At 35.8% G+C, this 20864-nt stretch overlaps 1 protein-coding gene across 1 annotated transcript in view; it reads right to left on the bottom strand.

The window, feature by feature from the left end:
• Positions 1-225: 225 nt before the first annotated feature.
• LOC140136450 (uncharacterized) overlaps positions 226-20864 on the bottom strand; it is a 29169-nt gene continuing 8530 nt past the window's right edge. The window contains exons 3-6 of the mRNA XM_072158173.1: positions 15786-15897; positions 11373-11435; positions 7499-7632; positions 226-4922 (exon numbers count right to left, since the gene is read on the bottom strand). Of these exons, the coding sequence (XP_072014274.1) occupies positions 4808-4922; positions 7499-7632; positions 11373-11435; positions 15786-15897 (424 nt within the window). The 3' untranslated portion in view covers positions 226-4807. The remainder of the gene's footprint in view (positions 4923-7498; positions 7633-11372; positions 11436-15785; positions 15898-20864) is intronic.

Below are 20864 nucleotides of genomic sequence, written 5' to 3'. Positions count from 1 at the left end.
GATTGTATGAATCATTCTTACAATGAATCATTCTTACAATGATTCTAAATAACACATTAACTTATTTTTAACAATCTTACGCCTAAAAAAATTGTTTGATTGGCGTAACATCAAAAAAAAAAAAAAAAAAAATAGTGTTGTTAATTTTTTTTACACACATTTTAAAGGGTAAATTGTGTAAGATAAAGGCCTTGTAACTTTTATGTTTCTTTTTTTTAGTTTTATTTATTGTTTTAGATTTTAAAAATTTTATTGCAAAAAAAGTAAAAAAAATTTGTTAGGGTCGGTCGGGATATGCCAATCAAACAATTTTTTAAGGCCTTATGGGTAGATTAAAAGAAAACTTCACAAATCTAGCACAAGATACATGCTTTAAAAATATTACATTCTATAATACACTATTCTTTGTTCAAATTTACATAAATTTTATGGACAACTAAACACTTGGCATGCCTTTTTCGTTTCAGCAAGGCACACAATATTTTCAACCATATACACATACATGATAAAACAATTTATGTTTTATTACAACATTTAGCCGAACATTTTGCTCAATATTGATATGGGTTATTCCAGTTGAAATACATCTCTTATGGAAGACATGGCCTTCCACACAGGGAGTATGAATTTCAAATGGGGTTACCTGAACAGGCTACTCCAATTAAAATTCACACTCCCTGTGTGGGGGATTAAGATCATGTCTTCCATAGGGGGTGTGTGGATTTCAACTGGCCTACCCTATTGCATAGCACCATTACTAAATATAGATTACCTGAATTTTATCCTCATGATTTGTATCTCAATAACAGTAATCAGAGATGTAACAGAGGTGTTGGTCAATTTTCTGAAAATCAAACTGGCCCTTGGCCAGATGACTGAGTGCTTGTGTGCGGCACCAAATTTTATGAGAGCATGTCCGGAGAATAGGCTAAGGGTATCACCCTCCCTAAAAAAATGTTTTTGCTCTTTTTTATGACGTAATGTCATCTTCCAATACCGGTATAAATTTCAGGAATTATTTTTACATGGCCAATTTCTGGAATTCTGGAAAAGTTACATCTCTGAGTAATATGAGAAGAGCTTTTGCAAATTGACCCCAATCATGAAAACTCTTCAAAACCTCAAAATTAATTTACAAATCCAAAATGACTGTATACCACAATTTTGGCTTATGGCAGTATTCAACAGAGAAGATACCTTACACTTCCCACAATGCATTTCTCCAATTTCAATTTTCTGTACTGATTTGCTATCTAGTACAATATGGGCTGACAGTGATCAAGTGTACCTCATTGAACAGAGCACATCCAGATCTTGCGATATATATTTATTCTTGACTATCGACCCATGTTTAGCCAGCCAATTCTGAGAGCGAATTGGCACAGCGGTTATTCCCTCGCCTTGCACCACTGAGGTCCCGGGTTCAAGCTCTGGCTGTGCCCAAGGACTTTATGTGCACTTGGGTTTTCCTGATGCTCGCTCTCGCAGGTTTTTTCTGGGATCTCTGGTTTCCTCCTGCTTTAAAAAAAGGGATTAGCTGTTTGGTTATCAAAAACTTCCTTCACCCAATGGAATTTGGAGAGCTGCACAGATAATTGGTGGGTGTTATAATCCAAGTGTGGATAGGTTTGCACCAGGTTGGCTGCAACTGCCTAGTTGATGCAATCTGAAAAAAGGCGCTATATAAATCCGAAATTTATTTTTATTTAAAAAATGAATACAAAGGGAACCTGTACAAAGTGGGAGTGTCATTTGATGAAATGAAGTGATATATCATATTGCAAAGGATTATGGGAAGGGCAAGATATATTCTCTACATAAGCCAACAATTGTCAGCCCATTTTGACACATTAAAAATTGACAAAAATCCGCCAAAAAACCTTATTATTATTAACACAATTCACTGAATATGCAGTAAAATTAATGTTTTTTCCTGCTGAAGCTCAAAAGTAGCCCAAAAGACAAAGTCATACCTGCCAACATTTGAAACTCAGAAAACGGATCCCATGGGACACTTCCAATTTGTTAACCGCTGGCCTAAGGGTATGAGAAGCCTGAAATATTTGATTGTAATTTTGGGGACCAAGTAGTGTAACAAAGGTTTTACAAAGGTGTATGCTATTTTCCTTACCATGAGCTACATGCAAAGATAGCGAGTTCTCAACATTCTAAATCATTAATGCTACAAATAAATTATATAGTTGTGCTTCATGACAAGTGAATTTTTAGTCTCCTCCACAGCCGGTTTGAATCTACTAACTCCAACAAACTGTCTGCCAATTTTAACACAACACCATTTTGATTGGCTAAGAGAAAGATGCAGTTAAAAATAGCATGAAAAGGGCTCTATGGTATATAATCATTCCACATGATTATGGTCATGACTCATGAATATTACGAAGCTAATTAATGTATTGGAGCCTTGTTGTTCAAGTCGTGCTTGATGAAATGTGGGAAAGTTTTCAGGCAATCAAAAAGGGCTTGTGATATTATCATTGGCAGATGGCAGACGGAGTGCACATAATCAAACTGGCTGTAGAGAAGACTAGTGGATTTTAAGAAGTTGATGTATATCAAGGTTTGCCTTCACATCATCAGCTGATCATATTCCAATGGTTTGCATATCTGCTTTAATCCATTGATGACACATGATCAGTTCATAAATAATAAGCTTACTTATTCAACTCCCTGATGGTGTTATGTGCAAAGAAACCTTTAGCACGAGTGATGCTGACAAAGATTTAGGTCTATAAAAGATGGACTATTGACAAGCAAACAATTTTTAGCAGCAATTACTGTCAAGTACGTTGTCATTGATAAATAATACACATTATTACCTAGAGTTTGCTCATAAATTGGCATACATTTTGCCCATTAATTGGCATACATTTTGCTCATAAATTTGCATACAGTTTGCCCATTAATTGGCATACATTTTGCCCATTAATTGGCATACAGTTTGCCCATTACTTCTTACAGAGCTTGTTGCCAACCAATCCCATGACTATTGCAGCTGTCCTTGCATGCTACATCATCCTACACAATGCAATTTCTTTTTATACTTAACAAAAAGCAAACCAGCACATAATTAACCAATGCATTCCATTTCTGATGACCTTTGTTTAAAACTTTATGCATAAAAAGAAGTTGAAAACTTTGGCACTGATGAGTGCATTTTAATAAAGATAAAGTTGATTGACTGCTGATTTACTATAAATAATAATAACATGTCATCAATGGCTGGCCGACTAAAATCTCTCCTTTGCATGTTTTGTTGTTGTTTGGGTTAAAAGCCTATTCAGATATTCCAGCGAAGGTGTAAGAAAATTTGAATTGTTTATAAATTGCTTGAGAGTGAAGGACAAGCCATTACAATTGTCATTAGGTATTTTTGATATGAAAGATTTGGCAAAATAATGAGGGAAACAACAGTATCAACAAAGTTGAAGTCCCATTCAAATACATGTAGTTAATTTCTCTACATAAGTATAGAAATTACAGATTTGTGTAAAATGGGATAATTTTGTCTTACTGAAATGTTGATGTATCTAATGCACTCCCCCCTTTGGGGCTTGTGCATTAGAAGCATCAACATCTCAGTACGCGTACATTATTTTGTACATACAATTTCACTCCCAACAAGCGTTTATTAACATAGAATTAGTTTCAACAACGAAAAAACAATCAACCTAAGGCAACAACGCCACATAGCACTTCTGGGGATGGTTTCAAAACACAACCGCCCATCGACAACAACCACTGGCATCCTGGAAGAACTGGTTCTGCCAAGGCACCAGAGGTTGAGTGGTGGTTTGGTTTGAAACCAACCCTTAATAAATCTCCTCTCATAATTGTGTGCATTTTCAGATTCAGGAGCATGAAAGACTAGGGTCCTAGATGGCTGATTGAAGCATTGGGCTATTCCAGTTGAAATCCATACACCCCCTATTGAGGACATGACCTTAATCTTTCACACAGGGAGTGTGAAGCTCAAATGAGATTACCTGAATGAGTGACTCTACAGTATTTGAAATCTACACCCTATGTGTGAGAGATTAAGGTTATGTCTTCCATAGGGATGGGTGTTCTTGTTCGCTATAGTCACTGTAAGTTGCACCAGGAGTCTCTGGTCTTGACTCTCCCTATGCTGTAGTCACTGCTAATTTGCAAGAACTGTGAGATTAGTCACACTGCTCCATTAAGTGCCATCTTGGATCACCATGATCTAGTTGGAACCTTCTGCAGTGAGTACCAAAGAAGTCAATGCTGTACTATTTCACTTCAACCAGTGTAAGAATGAGCACCGTACAAGGCGTACATACATAATACATTATTAACAGATGTACATTTTGTTGCATCAGCTTTTTAAGGCACAAACAAGCTGCTGATGTGATATACACGTATATCCATGGATTTGTTGCCATGGTAACCATCTTATTTCTTGATGTCTTGTCAGTCAGTATCCACACATCAGAATTCCACGCAAGCTTTATTTTGAATAATTGCAGTCATAACTTTTCAAAAATATGTGCTTGTGAACATTTCTCATCTCTAAAAGGCACCATAATAAGTTCCACTGAGTTCTATTAAAGTATTACTTTGGTCCTTCTTAGGAATAGAATACATATCTGGACAAATTTCAAAATGACGAGAAGAGCAGCCTTGAAAAACATATGACATTGTTTGCAGACTGAATCTGGAGTCTGGAATACAAGACCACCAAATGGTTCTTTTTCAAATACTAATGAACCAATATCCTTGGAAAGAAAGAGCATTGGTGCTGTTTGAATGTGTGTTTTTTTCAGACTCATAGCGAGGTGCCGTAGCCTTTTTCGGTGGATCCCTTCTCTTCCGTTACCCTGTCTATACATGCTAACGTCTCTGCCATTAATTTTAACACGTCCACACCTTGCATGAGTTGTCTGTAAGAAAAAATTAAATACAAAATACAATTAGTGAATTGGATTTTATCATAGGTGAATATTAAAACTATATTTTCAATATTTAATTCTCTGACAAGAAATGTACATGAGTGCATATTACAGGTGCTATGACATCGTAAACTACGCACAACTCAAAACAATTGAACCAATCATGCTACTAAGCAGCCGGTCACTAAGGTCAAAGATGAGATTCTGCAAAGTACATGTACACCTTTGTCTGAGAATTAAATATACCAACAATAATTCAAGTTTCTAACAGATAAGAAGGGGCTTCGGCTTGACAAGTTTTAATTTGCCCAAAATGGTGAATCTTATTCCCCAGCTTAACATATAAAGATTCCTTTCACGCTTTCATGTTATAAATCAGGATTTTTAATGTAATATACCACAATTCTGTCATTAACATCAGGGACTGCCTTTTGAGGAGAACGAGAGCAATCGCTCTTCACTGCTTTCCTGAAATCTGATATAGGAGACTGATATTTAGCTCTCTTTAGTTGACCAGTCTCTCCTTATATTCAGATTCAGATTCATTTATTTGGTTTTCACATATTCTATGTGAGGACAAGGAGGGGATGGAAGGAGTAATGTTTTTTTATCTATAACTCATATAACTAGAAACTGATCTAAGCCACTCAGACATAAAGACAAATATCTGCTTTATTGCAATTTATCATTTGGCAAGTGGAATGGCAAGAGTCGTGCTAGGTCACGTTACCCTCCGACTCTCCTTAATATCCAAAATGGCTGCTTCATCCCTGTTGAGTCATCCCACCCCAAACATACACTAGAGCAAAATGGCTAATATTTTTGTGAGGCATTATTTTTGATGTTTTTCACGCTCTTCTAAGTTTGCGTGAAATTAAAAATACTTGAAAAAGTTAATGTAGTGTAATATAATGTTGGAACTTGAAATTAGATAAATTAATAGCAACAATGCTTCAAATTGTTATAGTGCGAAAAATTAACTGCACCAAAATTGCAAATTTTGCAGTACTAATGGTGCACCAAGAGTGAAGTCACACAGACTGATCTAGGTCTAGTTGACATCGGTAATTCTGGCAAGTCTAGATTTCAAATGGAGTCATACATCCAGGTAACCCTATTTAGAATTCACACTCCCTGTGTGCAGGAATCAGGTCATATCTTCCATAAGGGGTGTATGGAATTTAACTGGAATAGTCCAATGATTATTGCAGGGAACCCACATGACTATGTGTCACTGGAATGCTACTGACATTTTGATTCAGTTGTTTCACTGGTGGAGTCTGTCTGTTTTTTAAATGGCTGACTCAATAATCAAATTAGTCATATCATAGAGTAATTTGAACTTCTTGTGATACTGCAATGCATGCTTTCAGGGATGTACTTTAACACCAGCGTGATAGCTGATTTAGCTTATGTAATATGGTGTAAAATTACGGCTGGACTGTATTTGTTTTTGGTTACTGGCATGTGCAACTGTTACACGTAGTGCCTAAAAGTTACACACTGACTTTGGCAGTCTGTTGCAAATCACATCCACACTACTTGATAAAGAAATCTATCAAATGATGCTGTTGAAAGGCAGCATTGACCCTCTCAAATTGAGAACAAGAAAATGATATGAAAAAGTTTGTTTGGGGTCAAATTTCTTATTAAATCGTGAGTAGAATTACCTGTTCAATAGAAGCAAAAGGAATTAAAGTGTAAACTTTATCTAGCTTTTTTTTTTTTTTCTTTAGCAGCAGTATTTCTCCAGATTCAAACCTTAAATAACAAGTAATTTAGGGTCTATAACTTCTTTTTTCCCCCAATTTTTGTAAAAAAAACCCCCAAAACAACCCCCGCGGGTAACCTGTTACTAGAATTTTGAACCGGGTAGGCCAAGGACGGGCGGGATCTCAGGCACCCGGGAATTGGTAAGAGCCTTATGCTGGTTTCATACTTTCTGCCGCTTGCCGCGTTATGGTTCATCATGCCGCTTGTATTTTTCTGCAAGTGGAGCGGCACGCTGCTAAGCGGCAGCTGCATGACTCTGAAAGCCAATGTTGCCGCTCTACACCATCGTAAGCTAAAACCGTCAGAATGGCACCACTCAGAGTTGACTTGAATTCAACTCCTAGCGATGCTGCCACTTGGGCAAAGCGGTGGAGTGATCAATATATTGGTTTACCGCTGGTCATCACCGCCAGCGTTTCTGGTGCGACTGGGCAGTGAAGCAGCATAATCGTCAGAGCAGCAAATCGGCAGAAAAGTATGAAACTAGCATTAGTGGACTTGTACCCATATGTGACACGATCAAGGGGAATGAGTCAGATGTCGCTAATATTGATTTTGAGATATTGGCAAAGAAAGTGTTAAAATTCCTTTGTTTTATATTGTTTTCAGTCATTGATAAATTGCTCATAACTTCGGTAACCAGATGTCCGATTTTTCTGTGTTTTGCATCAAAATGTAGCATTTGTAAACTGCCAGAATTTGTTGTAATACACTTCATATTGAAAACTGCCGACATTTGACTCATTCCGCTTAATCATGTCACATATGTGTTCTCTAATGTTATGTATACATACTTGATGTTTGTTTCTGCCTCTTTAGCAGCCGTTGCTAATTTGAGAGACGTTGCATGTGCCTTCTCCTTCATCTCCTTGTATTCCTTTTTATCCTCTGGCTTCTTCTTGTGACCTTGTGTTGTATTCAACTCAGACTGTCAAACAGAAACAAAGATATAAAAATATTTATTGCTTAAGTGCTTCATATATCATGACATTGCCTTCACATGAATATTGACACCACTCAGGACTAAGCCAACTACAGTCAGAAATTGAATTGAATGAACGCAATGTGCTAGATAGATACATGGGCATAATTCCACGCATTTGATGCATCCCATAACCTCCCTGTTGATGCGTTGATATGCCTGCCGACTACTCCAAGTGCCGGTCAAATGCACAGTTTATTCAATTGTTAATTTGAAACGCATGATGAATGACAAGAATGAAGGTTTAGCACATCGAAAGTAACAATGCTAGAAATCAACTTGTTATGATGGGGAAAAAACCAGTTAAAATAAAGTCCCGGTTAAAGTCTATACAGCCTTACCCATGTTAGCCAAATTAAAACCATAATACCCATGCTCTAGAACTGTTGCATCTTTTAACTGGGAATTAACAAGTTGCTTTCTACCATTTAAGACAGTGTGGTATACATACAATTAAAAACACTTACAATCAAAAACACTTTGTGGAAGCATGTTTTCAGATTTGATTAATTAACTCAATATCTTGTATGCTCACCATTGGTGTTTACCACGACCACAAAGTGCCACCTCATTCTCATCCATGTGTTTCCAATTAACATTTGAATAAACCACACATAATACCGGCCCTTGGGATAGTCGGCAGCCTGCCCATGCTTGACCACGCTTAGGAATTTCGACCATGTGCATCGTTTTGATTTGCAACTGTTGAAAATGCACCAAATTTCATACTGGTATTGACCTTTGTCAATTTTGAGTGTTTGGTATCAAATTTGGTGTCAAATTGGAGCTAACAAGATTCTGCACATGACCTTATCAATAAAATTGTCATAACAATATCAAGTTTTGGTGTAGGACAGTTACATAACTACGAACTTTCTTTATTTGAGGGGTTTACATTGGTACTGAGAATGATATTGAGAATGACTTGGTGGTCAAATAATTTATCTGGAAAGACAATTGAATTACCTGATTGAATCAAGTAGTAATCAGAAAATAATTTGATATAATTAAAACATTGGGAATTGACAGACACATAACCTAGAAGCCACTGAGCTACATGAGTTTGTGTGTCACATCCCCATCATATGACCTATGACTCATCTACTATAGCTTGTATATACATGTATGGCCTTCTTGGTATTCATAATACATGCTAGACACATGCTAATGTATGATTCAACTTTAAGGTTGTTGAGTCAAAACTTGTTAGAAGTCTCCTAAAACTCCCAAGGTTGTCCTGAATGTACAACATATACGACAAACACTGTGGGTTGGGCATAGTATGAAACAACAACAAGAAACAGAAACGGCCGGCCCTTTGCTTTAACATTTGGGGCCCTGGGGCCCATTATATTTGACTTATGAGGTCCATGTACATATGTTGAAGTATAATTCTCTAGTGCTATCAGGCGACTCAAGCTGGGCACTGTAGCTGCTTTATTTACTGAGTAATGGCCGGCCCTATGTTTTAGCGTTAATAAAAGCAGCTACAGTGCCCAGCTTGAGTCGCCTGATAGCACTAGAGAATTATACTTCAACATATGTACATGGACCTCATAAGTCAAATATAATGGGCCCCAGGGCCCCAAATGTTAAAACAAAGGGCCGGCCGTTTCTCTAGGCAACACACAAACATGGTAGAATCTGAGTTCTCCTGCTCATAACTTGTTGGACTCTGTTGTCCTGATGTGACAACCTTCCCCATAAAATTACCTCAAATTTGGTAGTGATATCAGTGATTTATGCTCTTGCGCTGTGAGCCTGCCAATATAAACCACCCTTGTATGTATCTAGAAAAGCTTCATGGAATTAGGTTGATATGTGTGATTCAATTCTGCAACCACAAACCTGCATCACTACCAAACAAATGAAGTATGAATGAGCGTTTTGAGCGTTTCAACAGTATTTTTTGTGGGACATGAGAGCACCTCAGACGTATCGAATTGCATTCTGAATACGAAGCATGTCTTTCTGATATCAAATAATTTTAATTTTTTAAATTCACGATATAATACAAATTTTATGACAAATTATTAAAATTTGATATTTTTCAAATTTTGATATATAACAGTCCTCAAAGTAAATTTTATAAATCTAATGATATATTCTTAAAGTGCATGTAGCTGGGAGGAAAAGCCGACGATCAATTGAAAATTTTGACCTTTCATATTGAAGATATGGATTTTTTTCCCAAAAGACCTAATTTTTTTTTTGGTGTTCTGGGAAAAAAAATCCATATCTTCAATACGAAAGGTCAAAATTTTCAATTGATCATCGGCTTTTCATCCCACCTACATACACGTTAAGTATAAATCATCAGATTTATAAAGTTTACTTCACTTCGAGTACTGTTAAATATCAAAAATATCAATTTTAATGATTTGCCATAAAATGTGTATTACATTACTTAATTTCAAAAATCTAAATTATTTGATATCAGAATGACATTCTTCGTATTCAGAATGCAATTTGATATGTCTGATGTGCTCTAATGTCCCACAATAAATACTGTCCAAACGTTCATACCCCTTCCTTAAGAACAAAATTGGCACAAAATACCCCTGGCTGAAAAGTTGAAACAGAATGGTTGACCCAGGTGAGGTTCTCAGATCTTGCTTGGGTTGCTATGCTATTAAGTTTACAAAATAAACTTTTTTGTAGAGAGGGACTTCTTGGTAGAGAGAATTGTTTTGATACACTCTCAATTTTTGATATATAACAGTCCTCGAAGTACAAAAAGACCTAATTTTTTTTGGTGTTCTGGGAAAAAAATCCATATCTTCAATACGAAAGGTCAAAATTTTTAATTGATCATCGGCTTTTCATCCCACCTACATACACGTTAAGTATAAATCATCAGATTTATAAAGTTTACTTCACTTCGAGTACTGTTAAATATCAAAAATATCAATTTTAATGATTTGCCATAAAATGTGTATTACATTACTTAATTTCAAAAATCTAAATTATTTGATATCAGAATGACATTCTTCGTATTCAGAATGCAATTTGATATGTCTGATGTGCTCTAATGTCCCACAATAAATACTGTCCAAACGTTCATACCCCTTCCCTTAAGAACAAAATTGGCACAAAATACCCCTGGAAACAGAATGGTTGACCCAGGTGAGGTTCTCAGATCTTGCTTGGGTTGCTATGCTATTAAGTTTACAAAATAAACTTTTTTGTAGAGAGGGGACTTTTTGGTAGAGAGAATTGTTTTTGATACACTCTCAATTTTTGATATATAACAGTCCTCGAAGTACATTTTATAAATCTAATGATATATTTTCAAAGTGTATGTAGCTGGGAGGAAAAGCCGACGATCAATTGAAAATGTTGACCTTTCATATTGAAGATATGGATTTTTGGGAAAAAAATTCCATATCTTCAATCTGAAAAGGTCAAAATTTTCAATTGATCGTAACTTTCCATCCCACCTACATACACTTTAAGTATAAATCATCAGATTTATAAAGTTTACTTCAAGTACTGTTAAATATCAAAAATATCAATTTTAATGATTTGCCATAAAATGTGTATTACATTGCGAATTTCAAAAATCAAAATTATTTGATATGAGAAGAACATTCTTCGTATTCAGAATGCAATTCGATATGTCTTATGTGCTCTGATGTCAAACAATAAATACTGTCCAAACGTTCATACCCCTTCCCTTAACCTACCTTGAGAGATTTAATCTCTGCTTTCAATTTGGTAATTGTGTTCTCTGCAGTTACTGCTCTTTCCTGTATCAAATAAATGAGATAACAATAAGCAAAATATTAATTACATGGGTTAACATTGGGCTGTTAGATTTAAAATCCACACTACCCCTGTAGAAGATATAGCAAAAGTCTTCCACAGAGGGAGTATGAGTTTCAAATAGAATAGACAATTGGGTAACTTCCATTTGAAATACTCACTCCAATTGTGGAAGATAGGTAAAGCCATAATACAGGGGGAGTATGGGTTTTAAAATGATTAATCCTGGCCAATTGCATTTGAAAAACATACTCCCCCTGTGGAAGGTATTTCCAAAATCTTCCACAGGGGTAGTGTAGATTTCAACTGGAATAGCCTTTTTTGTTTGCTAAATGACATACTGAGAGCATTCTGTCTTGCACTTCATGTTTGATAGAAGTACAAGCAGGGCCATGACACTCGTATTCAATCCCTGTATAAAAAGTGAAGTCACTTTACGGCAGTTTGATTGACAGTTGCTAAGAAGTTTGGTACACTAGTACGCCACAGTAGCGCTTTTAGCCTAAAATTTACGATACATGTGCAGGGCAGCGTTAGCGCATTTACTTCAATAGTGAAACAGACTTATTCTGTAGTTTGATTGACAGTTGCTGGGGAGTTTGGTACACCAAATTTTTCCAAGATGGCGCACATCGACTACCATTAATTTCGGACCCTTTCCGGCAAAAATACAGCTTATTTAGCCAAAGTTGACATAGGGGCATCGGTTATAATATTTTCCTAGGATATTGAGCTAACTCCTCAGCTACTTGGTTTTTCACAATATGATAGTAATGTAAAGAAACGGCCAATTGTTCGTCGTTTTTCGCAATTAAATTTTTTTTGAAATGATGATGTAAGCATGCATCACCTCTTCCACAGGTCAACCTCTCACACAGCGCATGCATGAACGCGCATTGAAGTGTGTGACTGACTTCATTTGCGCAAACATGGCTTATCCTATATTCATAACCTCATTAATATACGCGAAGCCTGTAATCCAATCAAAAGAAATTGATTGCCTGACCGTGCACTAATTGCGAGGTCATTAATAACTCACGATGACTCCGGGCGCGCAACAATGACTTCTGCGCGTGCGTGCGTGTATAAGCTACGCGTTATGGCAACGCACACGCCTACGCGATGCCGTCGCGCTTCTGTGATTGGTAGCTCTTGTTGTCAGCGCGAATGTTATATTTGCCTGGTTGATTTGTTTGTAGGGTAGGTTACAACAATGATTAAAACTGGTTATATTTAACAGCGTTTTATGGCATAAAATAACATAAAAGTGCCATTTTGATTTGTTCAAAATATTAGATCTGACGGTAATGAATGACAATAATAACTTTGCACCATCTATTTTGAGGTCATTGTGTGAAATTGTCGGGTTTTGTTGTTGGGCCTCGGTATTTTTTAAATACCTCAGCCCAAAACAAAACCCTCCGATTTCACACAATGACCTCAAAATAGATGGTGCGCAGTTATTATTGTCTAAGTATATTATTACTCAAGAATCCTTGGTACAAGTTGTTGAAAGTGTGTGTGGGCTTGGACAGCTTGGAGTCTAAAATTAGAAATGTCTGAAGAGGATGTCTAAAAGTAGACTGGATGCTGCTTACATTGTGTCCGGGTACGAGTAAACAAATAAATGAAATCTGTTATGTATGCAGGATAGTTATGTGTATTCTCTATGTCATTAGAAATAACTGACTGTTTTATGTGCATGGATTGCCTGCATTCTAAAACAAGTTCAAGCCAGGATTGGCAAATTAGTTCAATTTACTGTTTTAAAATATCAGTCATGTATGTTTTGATTTAATTTGCTTCAATTAAGTCACTTGCTTTTAAAAAAATGAATTTGTAGAACAAAGGGGAAGGATACTGCAACCAGGTCAGTACAATCTGCTAGTCTTGAACACAACACATCCTGTCAATGCCAAAATGTACAGGAATTAAATAAATAAAAAAACCTGGATAAGACATTATTTCAGCTGCGCTGTTATTAATATATATTTTCAGAGGCACATGATTACTGGCTTTGGATGTGGCCCAACAATAGGACTGTTGAACCATTGTTTGGTTGTCTTTCTTGACAGGGCTAAAATTAGATACAGAAATACTGCAAATAGACTGCTATATGTGTTTGCAATTTACAAAATATAATTGTGCAGAATAAGGGATCATCCTCAAATACAAATATTGAGTTGTTTTAAGGGCTACTTTGTAATACACAGCCTTCTCCAACTTACTCCGAAAAAGGTTGAAATTACCATCAGAAATCCAGGACTACATCATGAATGTGTGCATTATTTTTTTTTTTTAGATTTGGTAGTATGACAAATATATCATCCAATTTGTATTTTAGGTCTATTGACAGCCCAAAATTACAATGCAATAGCCTATGGGGATCTGTAATAAATTATGCATAACTTACAAATTTTAGTGTTCTAATCAACTGAAATTTTGGAAATGAGCTTTTTTCGTGGATATCACGAAAATCACAAAATACCCCTTTAAAAGGCTCAATTCCTTAAAATATCATCAAGTAGTTGCCTTGTGCAATCTTCCTAAACTAAAATGCCACAAACCTTTATAATGAAACACCTAAAGCAAACTTACTTGCCAGTTGCAACAGCCATTCATATCTCTCCTATACCTATAACACTTATCTCAGAACTGCAATATACAAGTCCATGTTTCACTGAACCCCAAATGACCATAAAAGACAAATAAGGAATTCTAGGAATAGTTTCTTTTTTAGTAAGGAAATTAGATGGGAAATACTCCTCAAATAAAATCAGGGATGCAAAGTTATTTTTATATTGCGGAAGTGCGTACGGTAGACACTATTTATATACCTCTATAATCCTATGTTAGGTGGAAATATGTATATAAAATTTTGTAATTGTAAGTCAGGTCATCAAGCCTTATTCATATACATAGAATGAACACCTGTAAGAATGCATTAAACTGATTATTTTGTTTTTCAGAAATGGAACTTGGTCAACAATTTGTAGCAAACCTTATATTGAGTGAGTCTTTTTTTTCCCACAAATTGCCTCTGAGTCAGAACTACACAATGTATTTACTACTCCCTACTCCAAATATCAAGAAAAATCTTTATTTGAGAAAGTGAGAGAGGTGAATTTCCAATTTGTGAGATGCGTACTTGCTCTACAATGTTCATCATCTACTCAGTGATCATTCAGCAAGTTTTAACGATGCAATATTACTAAATTACTAAAGCTTTGTAACAAAACCCCTTACACCCACTTGCCCAATTTTGAGAACACAACAAAAAATCACTGATATAAGGGGGTTTTCAACAAAAGCAGTTTTGGCGGGATGCTCATCCTACCCAAGCATTCCGCTGCTTTTGTTGAAAACCCCCTTATATCAGCGATTTTTTTTTTGGATGATTTTTTGATGTGTTCTCAAAATTGGGCAAGCGGATGTAAGGGATTTTGCAATAAAGCTCTTCAAATAAAGAAACAACACCTTTTGATTTACAAAGTGTTAGCTCACCTGTGGGTAGCTTTCTGTCAGCATCTCATATGACTCCTTTTGCTAAGTGGCATTGTCAAATTGACTGACTGCCATGTCATATTTTGAGGTCCATTTAAAACTATTTTATGAATAGAAATTCCAGCAACCCCTTGGCAGGAGTTTTACAAGTTATTAGGTTGGGAGTGGTATATAGGATTAGGGTAAGGAATTATCATCCTTACATGAATAAACTATAAGATTATGCATATGAATCACATATTTTGAATTAAAGCTTGGATTATGTGGATAACTATTCATTGTTGTCCAGGGCTGTATAACTGCTAAGAGAGAGGTGGTCAATGAATTCATCATAAAAAATATATTCAGAATCCTGAAATGGAAACACCAAACGTCAGATTTAAACTGAGGGATTCAACAGGGCTGCGCGTCATTGGACAAGTATGCAACTATCAAGCTTTCATCAGGATTCGCTCTGACTTCTTCAGGACAAAACTGCTTTGAGTTCTGAATGTCCCATGTCTACAGAGTATCATAGTGAGCGGTTCCTTGCCCAACGATAGAGTCGATTGCCTCTTATTTTATTTAAGAGATGGGCCAGACAATATTTTTAACATTAATAATATCACAAATTCGCAACAAACCCAAATTGTGAAAAAATCACCCGGGCAGATTTTTGGCTATTTCTCCATTTACGATCCTGCCCAAAAGTGTCTCCTTTTGACATGACATGTCACATATATCTTCAGGAAGGGCATTCCATATGCTGACTGAAAAGGGGAGAAATTGTCTATTTTTTGACTGACCAAGTTCCTGAGACCAGGTTGTACCAGTCAGCCATACATACTCACCGTTGTTCTTTTAAGATTAGCTTCTACATGTTGCACCATTGTTTCTAATGTCTTAGCATCTTCTGCTTCCCTGTGACGTAATCGCCTTAATTCTGCTTCCATTCCATCGATCCTATTGGTTCAAAGACAAAGGTAAATTTAAGAATGGTGCCAAATATGGACAAGGCAAAAATGAAAAGATCTAAAATAAGGAAAGTATTTATTAATGGTATAGATTTGTGTAATTATAATTTGAGGTTGATTGAACTAGAGCACATTCACAGATTAGAGGTTAAAAGGGCATTTCGTGATCCACAGCCTCATCCCCCCACTTTAATCAAAAAAAGTTGAGATTTTTATACCACTGGAAACCTCTGGCCACATTTTGCTTATGTGCCAAATGTTTCTTGCAGGTTAATTCGTTAAGCAAAAATATCGTCAAATTTGAATTTCGTTCTGGTATACCAGAACGAAATTACAACAGTGGCATATGGAGCAGTGTAATACACATAATCATGCATAACTCGCAAATAAATTCTGAAGCAACTGAAATTTTGGGAATACGCTTTTTTCATGGATATCTACTGAAAAATGTCATAAAAAGAGGATGCTAGGATCACAAAATCCTCCTTTAATGACTGCGCATCCATTGTTTCGAGGGTATTGTGAAAAATCTAAACATTTTGTTTTGAAACCAATGCTATTCCAGGGTTCAAGCAAAATATTTAGATTTTTCACAATACCTGAAATATAACTGATGCAAAATCATTAACCTTATTCAATTAACCTTATTAAATATGCTGTCAATGCGTACAAGCATTATACATTTGTTCTACTGGGTCTGTTGGTATAAATGTCAAAATGATCATCAATAACCTTAAATAGAAAAGAGCATCTAGTTCTCATAGGCTTACCTGTGAAGGAAGTGTGTGTTACCTTACAGACACAAGACCACCCTATTCTAAATTTAGCATAGAATTAGTTGTTGTTATCGTATAGCCCCTTGTTATCACAGGAAGGCTGGCTTATTACAGGTGCTATAATGCTATTCAACGTGTAACTGTATAGATCTTACAACCAGCCAAACACATCTCTTAGTATTTGGGACAGACTCATGACTACAATGTCTGCTTATCCTGCTCAACAAGTATCTAAAAGGCGGAGGGGAGGGGGGAGGATAAGGAGAGGGTGTTGTTGGATTTTGGTCCAGTTCCCATACTGATATACAATTTACGCAGACCTAACAGATTAGATAGGATATTAAAATTACAACTTTTGGCTATATTTTGTTCAGCTTATAATTGGTGGAAATTATGAATTTTGTTACTGAGAGCATCAATAAAGTCCCAACTTACGCTTGTGTAAATCACATAAGCTCCTGCCAATTACCAAAAGCCTAACTAGTGTCGGTGGTGCGCCTATGCCAATCTAATAATTCTATATCAATCCACAATGTTATGAGTCTTCACAAATTATAAGCCTATCAAGGTATAGGCCTAGAAATGCTAGAAATCTTGAAGAAATCTTTTAAAAGATATATCAAAATCATGGTGAAAGTCGCATAGAGTGTATCAAAAACAATTCTCTCTACAAAAAAGTCCCCTCTCTACAAAAAAGTTTATTTTGTAAACTTAATAGCATAGCAACCCAAGCAAGATCTGAAAACCTCACCTGGGTCAACCATTCTGTTTCAACTTTTCAACCAGGGCAAAGGGGTATTTTTTGCCAATTTTGTTCTTAATATTGCATAAAAAAGGGGGTAAATTGAATGAAAAATTTGTGCAATGGGTATAATTGAAAATTGCAAAATGACCATTGTTAAGCACTATAGTAGTGTTAGGGGCCACTGTGGTGGGGGGGCAGTCACATAGACATCCATGCAGGGATCTCAGACTAGAAACAATTACAGTGAATGACCTCAAAACACAATTCAGTCTAGGAATTATTATCAGTCTTATTTATAGAACTATTAGGTCTATATTTAGAGCTCAAGTTTATATCAAAAATTACCCCTTGGCAATTTATCATACAACCATAAGACTTAATAGCACCTGGGAACTTAAAAACTTAATGAAGTAGAACCAATTTGTGCATTGTTTTATAGGAAGTGCTAATTACTAGAGATTTGTCAATTTTCTCTTGTTCTTCAAATTTTCTTTTTTAAATTAGATTAAGTTTGATAAATTTCCTATTTTCTTTGTAGACTACAAAATTAATGCCTTAATTTTGTTGATATACTAAAATGAAATCTTTCAAAGGTTTAGATGATCCCACACAATACATGTTACTTGCTTAACCCTAACCGTACCGTGTACTACAAAATACTACTTGATATATGTGCTGTTCGTGCGTGCATCCCACGTGGTGTGATGGCGCAATCACCCTAAGTAATATATAGGCACGGTTTCGCTGGCCAGCGAAGCCCAAGACCCGTGGCAAGGTGTCGCCGACCGTGTGCTTGGCATGCGAGGGGTCTCGGGTTTGAATTCCACCCAGAGCAACCAACTTCTTTCTTTTTTTTCTCTCTTTATTCCTTCCTTCTTCCCCTTCCCGTCACCAAAAAGCTCTGAGTCTGTTAGGGTTAAGATTTGAACTTAAAACCCTTCAATGTTTGGAAAAAAATAACCACTAAATCTTTTAACATTTCAAGCAAATTCAAAATATATTGTATCTTGTATACAGCCTGTCTCAAAAAAAATTGTGCAAGTAAAAAGCGCCCTCTTTGGCGATTAGAAAATACCGTTGTGACATGATGCTCACATCAACGTCAAGGGCACAGTCTTAGCTGTCAAATACTGTTTGTTTTGTTCAATTTGCTCTTTTTAATCTCGAGATATGTTTAGTTAACAACGAAAGGGTAAAATCACAATTGTGCCACTTTTACTAGGGAATAGGGCTGTACATGTAAATCAATGATAGCTGATGTTGATGCATCTAATGCACTCCCCCTTCGGGGCTCGTGCATTAGACACATCAACACCAGCGTGCATTATTTTGTCTAATTTCATTAATTTGTCAAATTTCATGAACTTGTCAAAGTTCATTAACCCATAAGTGTGTAATATTTGTTTGTCTTTTAACATGTTTTGAATGACAAAAAGAACAGTATATACCATCATTGACATGCACATGTATTTAATTTTACAGCAGAATGTGAAATATTTATTTATCGTTTAATTTGTCGTAAGAGGAAAAAGAGAATCATTATACCTTTATCATGATAAAACATTAAACACAATTTTGTATTGTTATGTAATTGATGCATTCTTTTGATTTCTCTTGATAAACTTGATGCTATCATTGATTTACATGCACAGCCCTCTTCCCTAGTAAAAGTGGCACAATTGTGATTTTACCCTTTCGTTGTTAAGTAAGCATATCTCGAGATTAAAACAAGCAAATTGAACAGACTAAACGGTATTTGAGAGGTAAGACTATGCCCTTGACGTCGATGTAAGCATTATGTCACAACGCTATTTTCTAATTGCCACAGAGGACGCTTTTCACTTGCACAACTTTTTTTGAGACAGGCTGTATTTTTTTATTTAATTTAAATTACAATTTTTTTGATTTTTTAATGTTTGAAAAAAGGGTTTGACAGGATGCCAAAAGAAAACCCAACCCTACTCAGCTTTTGATTTGGTTGAAAAAATGGCTTAATTAACATACCTGACCAACCCTAAAACAATAACAGACCCAAAAGTCCTTATTCCATTTATAGAAAAAAATTTGTGTTTGTCCTCGGCCATCTGTATTTTGCTTTTAGTATTATTTTGTATAATGCACATTGTTTGTGTTCCCATATTGTGTACCAGGGTAAATTTGAGACACATAGCATGGCGTGCTACATATAAAAAGATTAAACCTTTAAGGCCAGAGTAATGGAAGACACATTCGTCCACGACCGAATTTGAGATTTTTTGATATTTATCAACATTAAGATGTATTCTTTCACTTAAAACTGATAAAATACAACTTGCTAATATTTATTCGTATTTTTGCTTGATTTATTTCACTCTTTTCAACTCTAAAAAGTCACATGGCTCAAGACAGCTTAGTAAATTGGTGGGAAATAATGAGTCAGAAAGGCGAGAATGCGAAATATTGTGATTACGCGCGCGATTCGCGTTGCGTGACGCGGCGCAACTCTGCGCGTATGTCCAACGCAGTAAAGGCGCATTCGGTATGTTGTTACCGCCAGCAAATGTGGTGTAAACAAAACAAAAATTTGCAGTCAAAATGCCACTTAGATTTTTTAATTATTTTGAATTTTGGCGCACTGAAAGCAGACATTATAGATTCATTGGTGCAAAAAGATGCATATTTAGACCATGCACCAGATACAGCTTTTACAAGTGTGAAAGTCTTACCGTTTTAAAATTTAAGGACGTTTTGTGCATAATTTTGACATTTTTTTTACTAAAACGTCGATTTCTCAGAGTTCACTTTTGACAATATTGCACGATTTTTGTGACAAGATAACTCGAAAAATATGCAAGCAAAGGGTAAACTTTTGCACTATCCTTTAGAGTACATCAAAGTCTAGGGAAGGTTTTTCATTTTTCAAAATATTTGTTTTAAACAAAATATACACCATAATGTGCAATTTTTAGCTTAATAGCGTGACAAAATGGCTTTTTTCACATGTTTTTTTTCAATATTTCGAAAAAAGAGACAAATTTCAAAAAAATAAAAAAAAACCTTCCCTAAGTTCATGTCTCTTCTTCATGAAAAGCTAACTGAATTTTTTTTTCTCCGAACGGATTTTTTTCTAAGTTGTCACAAAAAATTGGGGTAAAAAGTGAATTTTTTTGATTTGTTCAAAAACTTGAGATTTTTGAACAAATCTGACGTCACCATGGGATTTCCTTTCCAAAAATGTATAGTTTTATATACTTTGGACATACAATTCAGAAATAATGAAGCTCGAAAAGGTCCATGTTCTCTCCCATTACTCTGCCCTTAAAGAGCACAACATGTCTCTACATTTAGAGAGTATTAAACTTTTAAGAGGCCTATGTCCTCAATGAAATTAACTGGATATGGAATCTATGTAAAGTGATTGAATCGTTAATAGGGTAAATTTAAGTGTAGCCCTGT

This window comes from Amphiura filiformis, chromosome 16 (genome assembly GCF_039555335.1).
Source record: "Amphiura filiformis chromosome 16, Afil_fr2py, whole genome shotgun sequence".
NCBI lineage: Eukaryota > Metazoa > Echinodermata > Ophiuroidea > Amphilepidida > Amphiuridae > Amphiura > Amphiura filiformis.
This window is presented reverse-complemented; position numbering and strand designations above follow the sequence as displayed.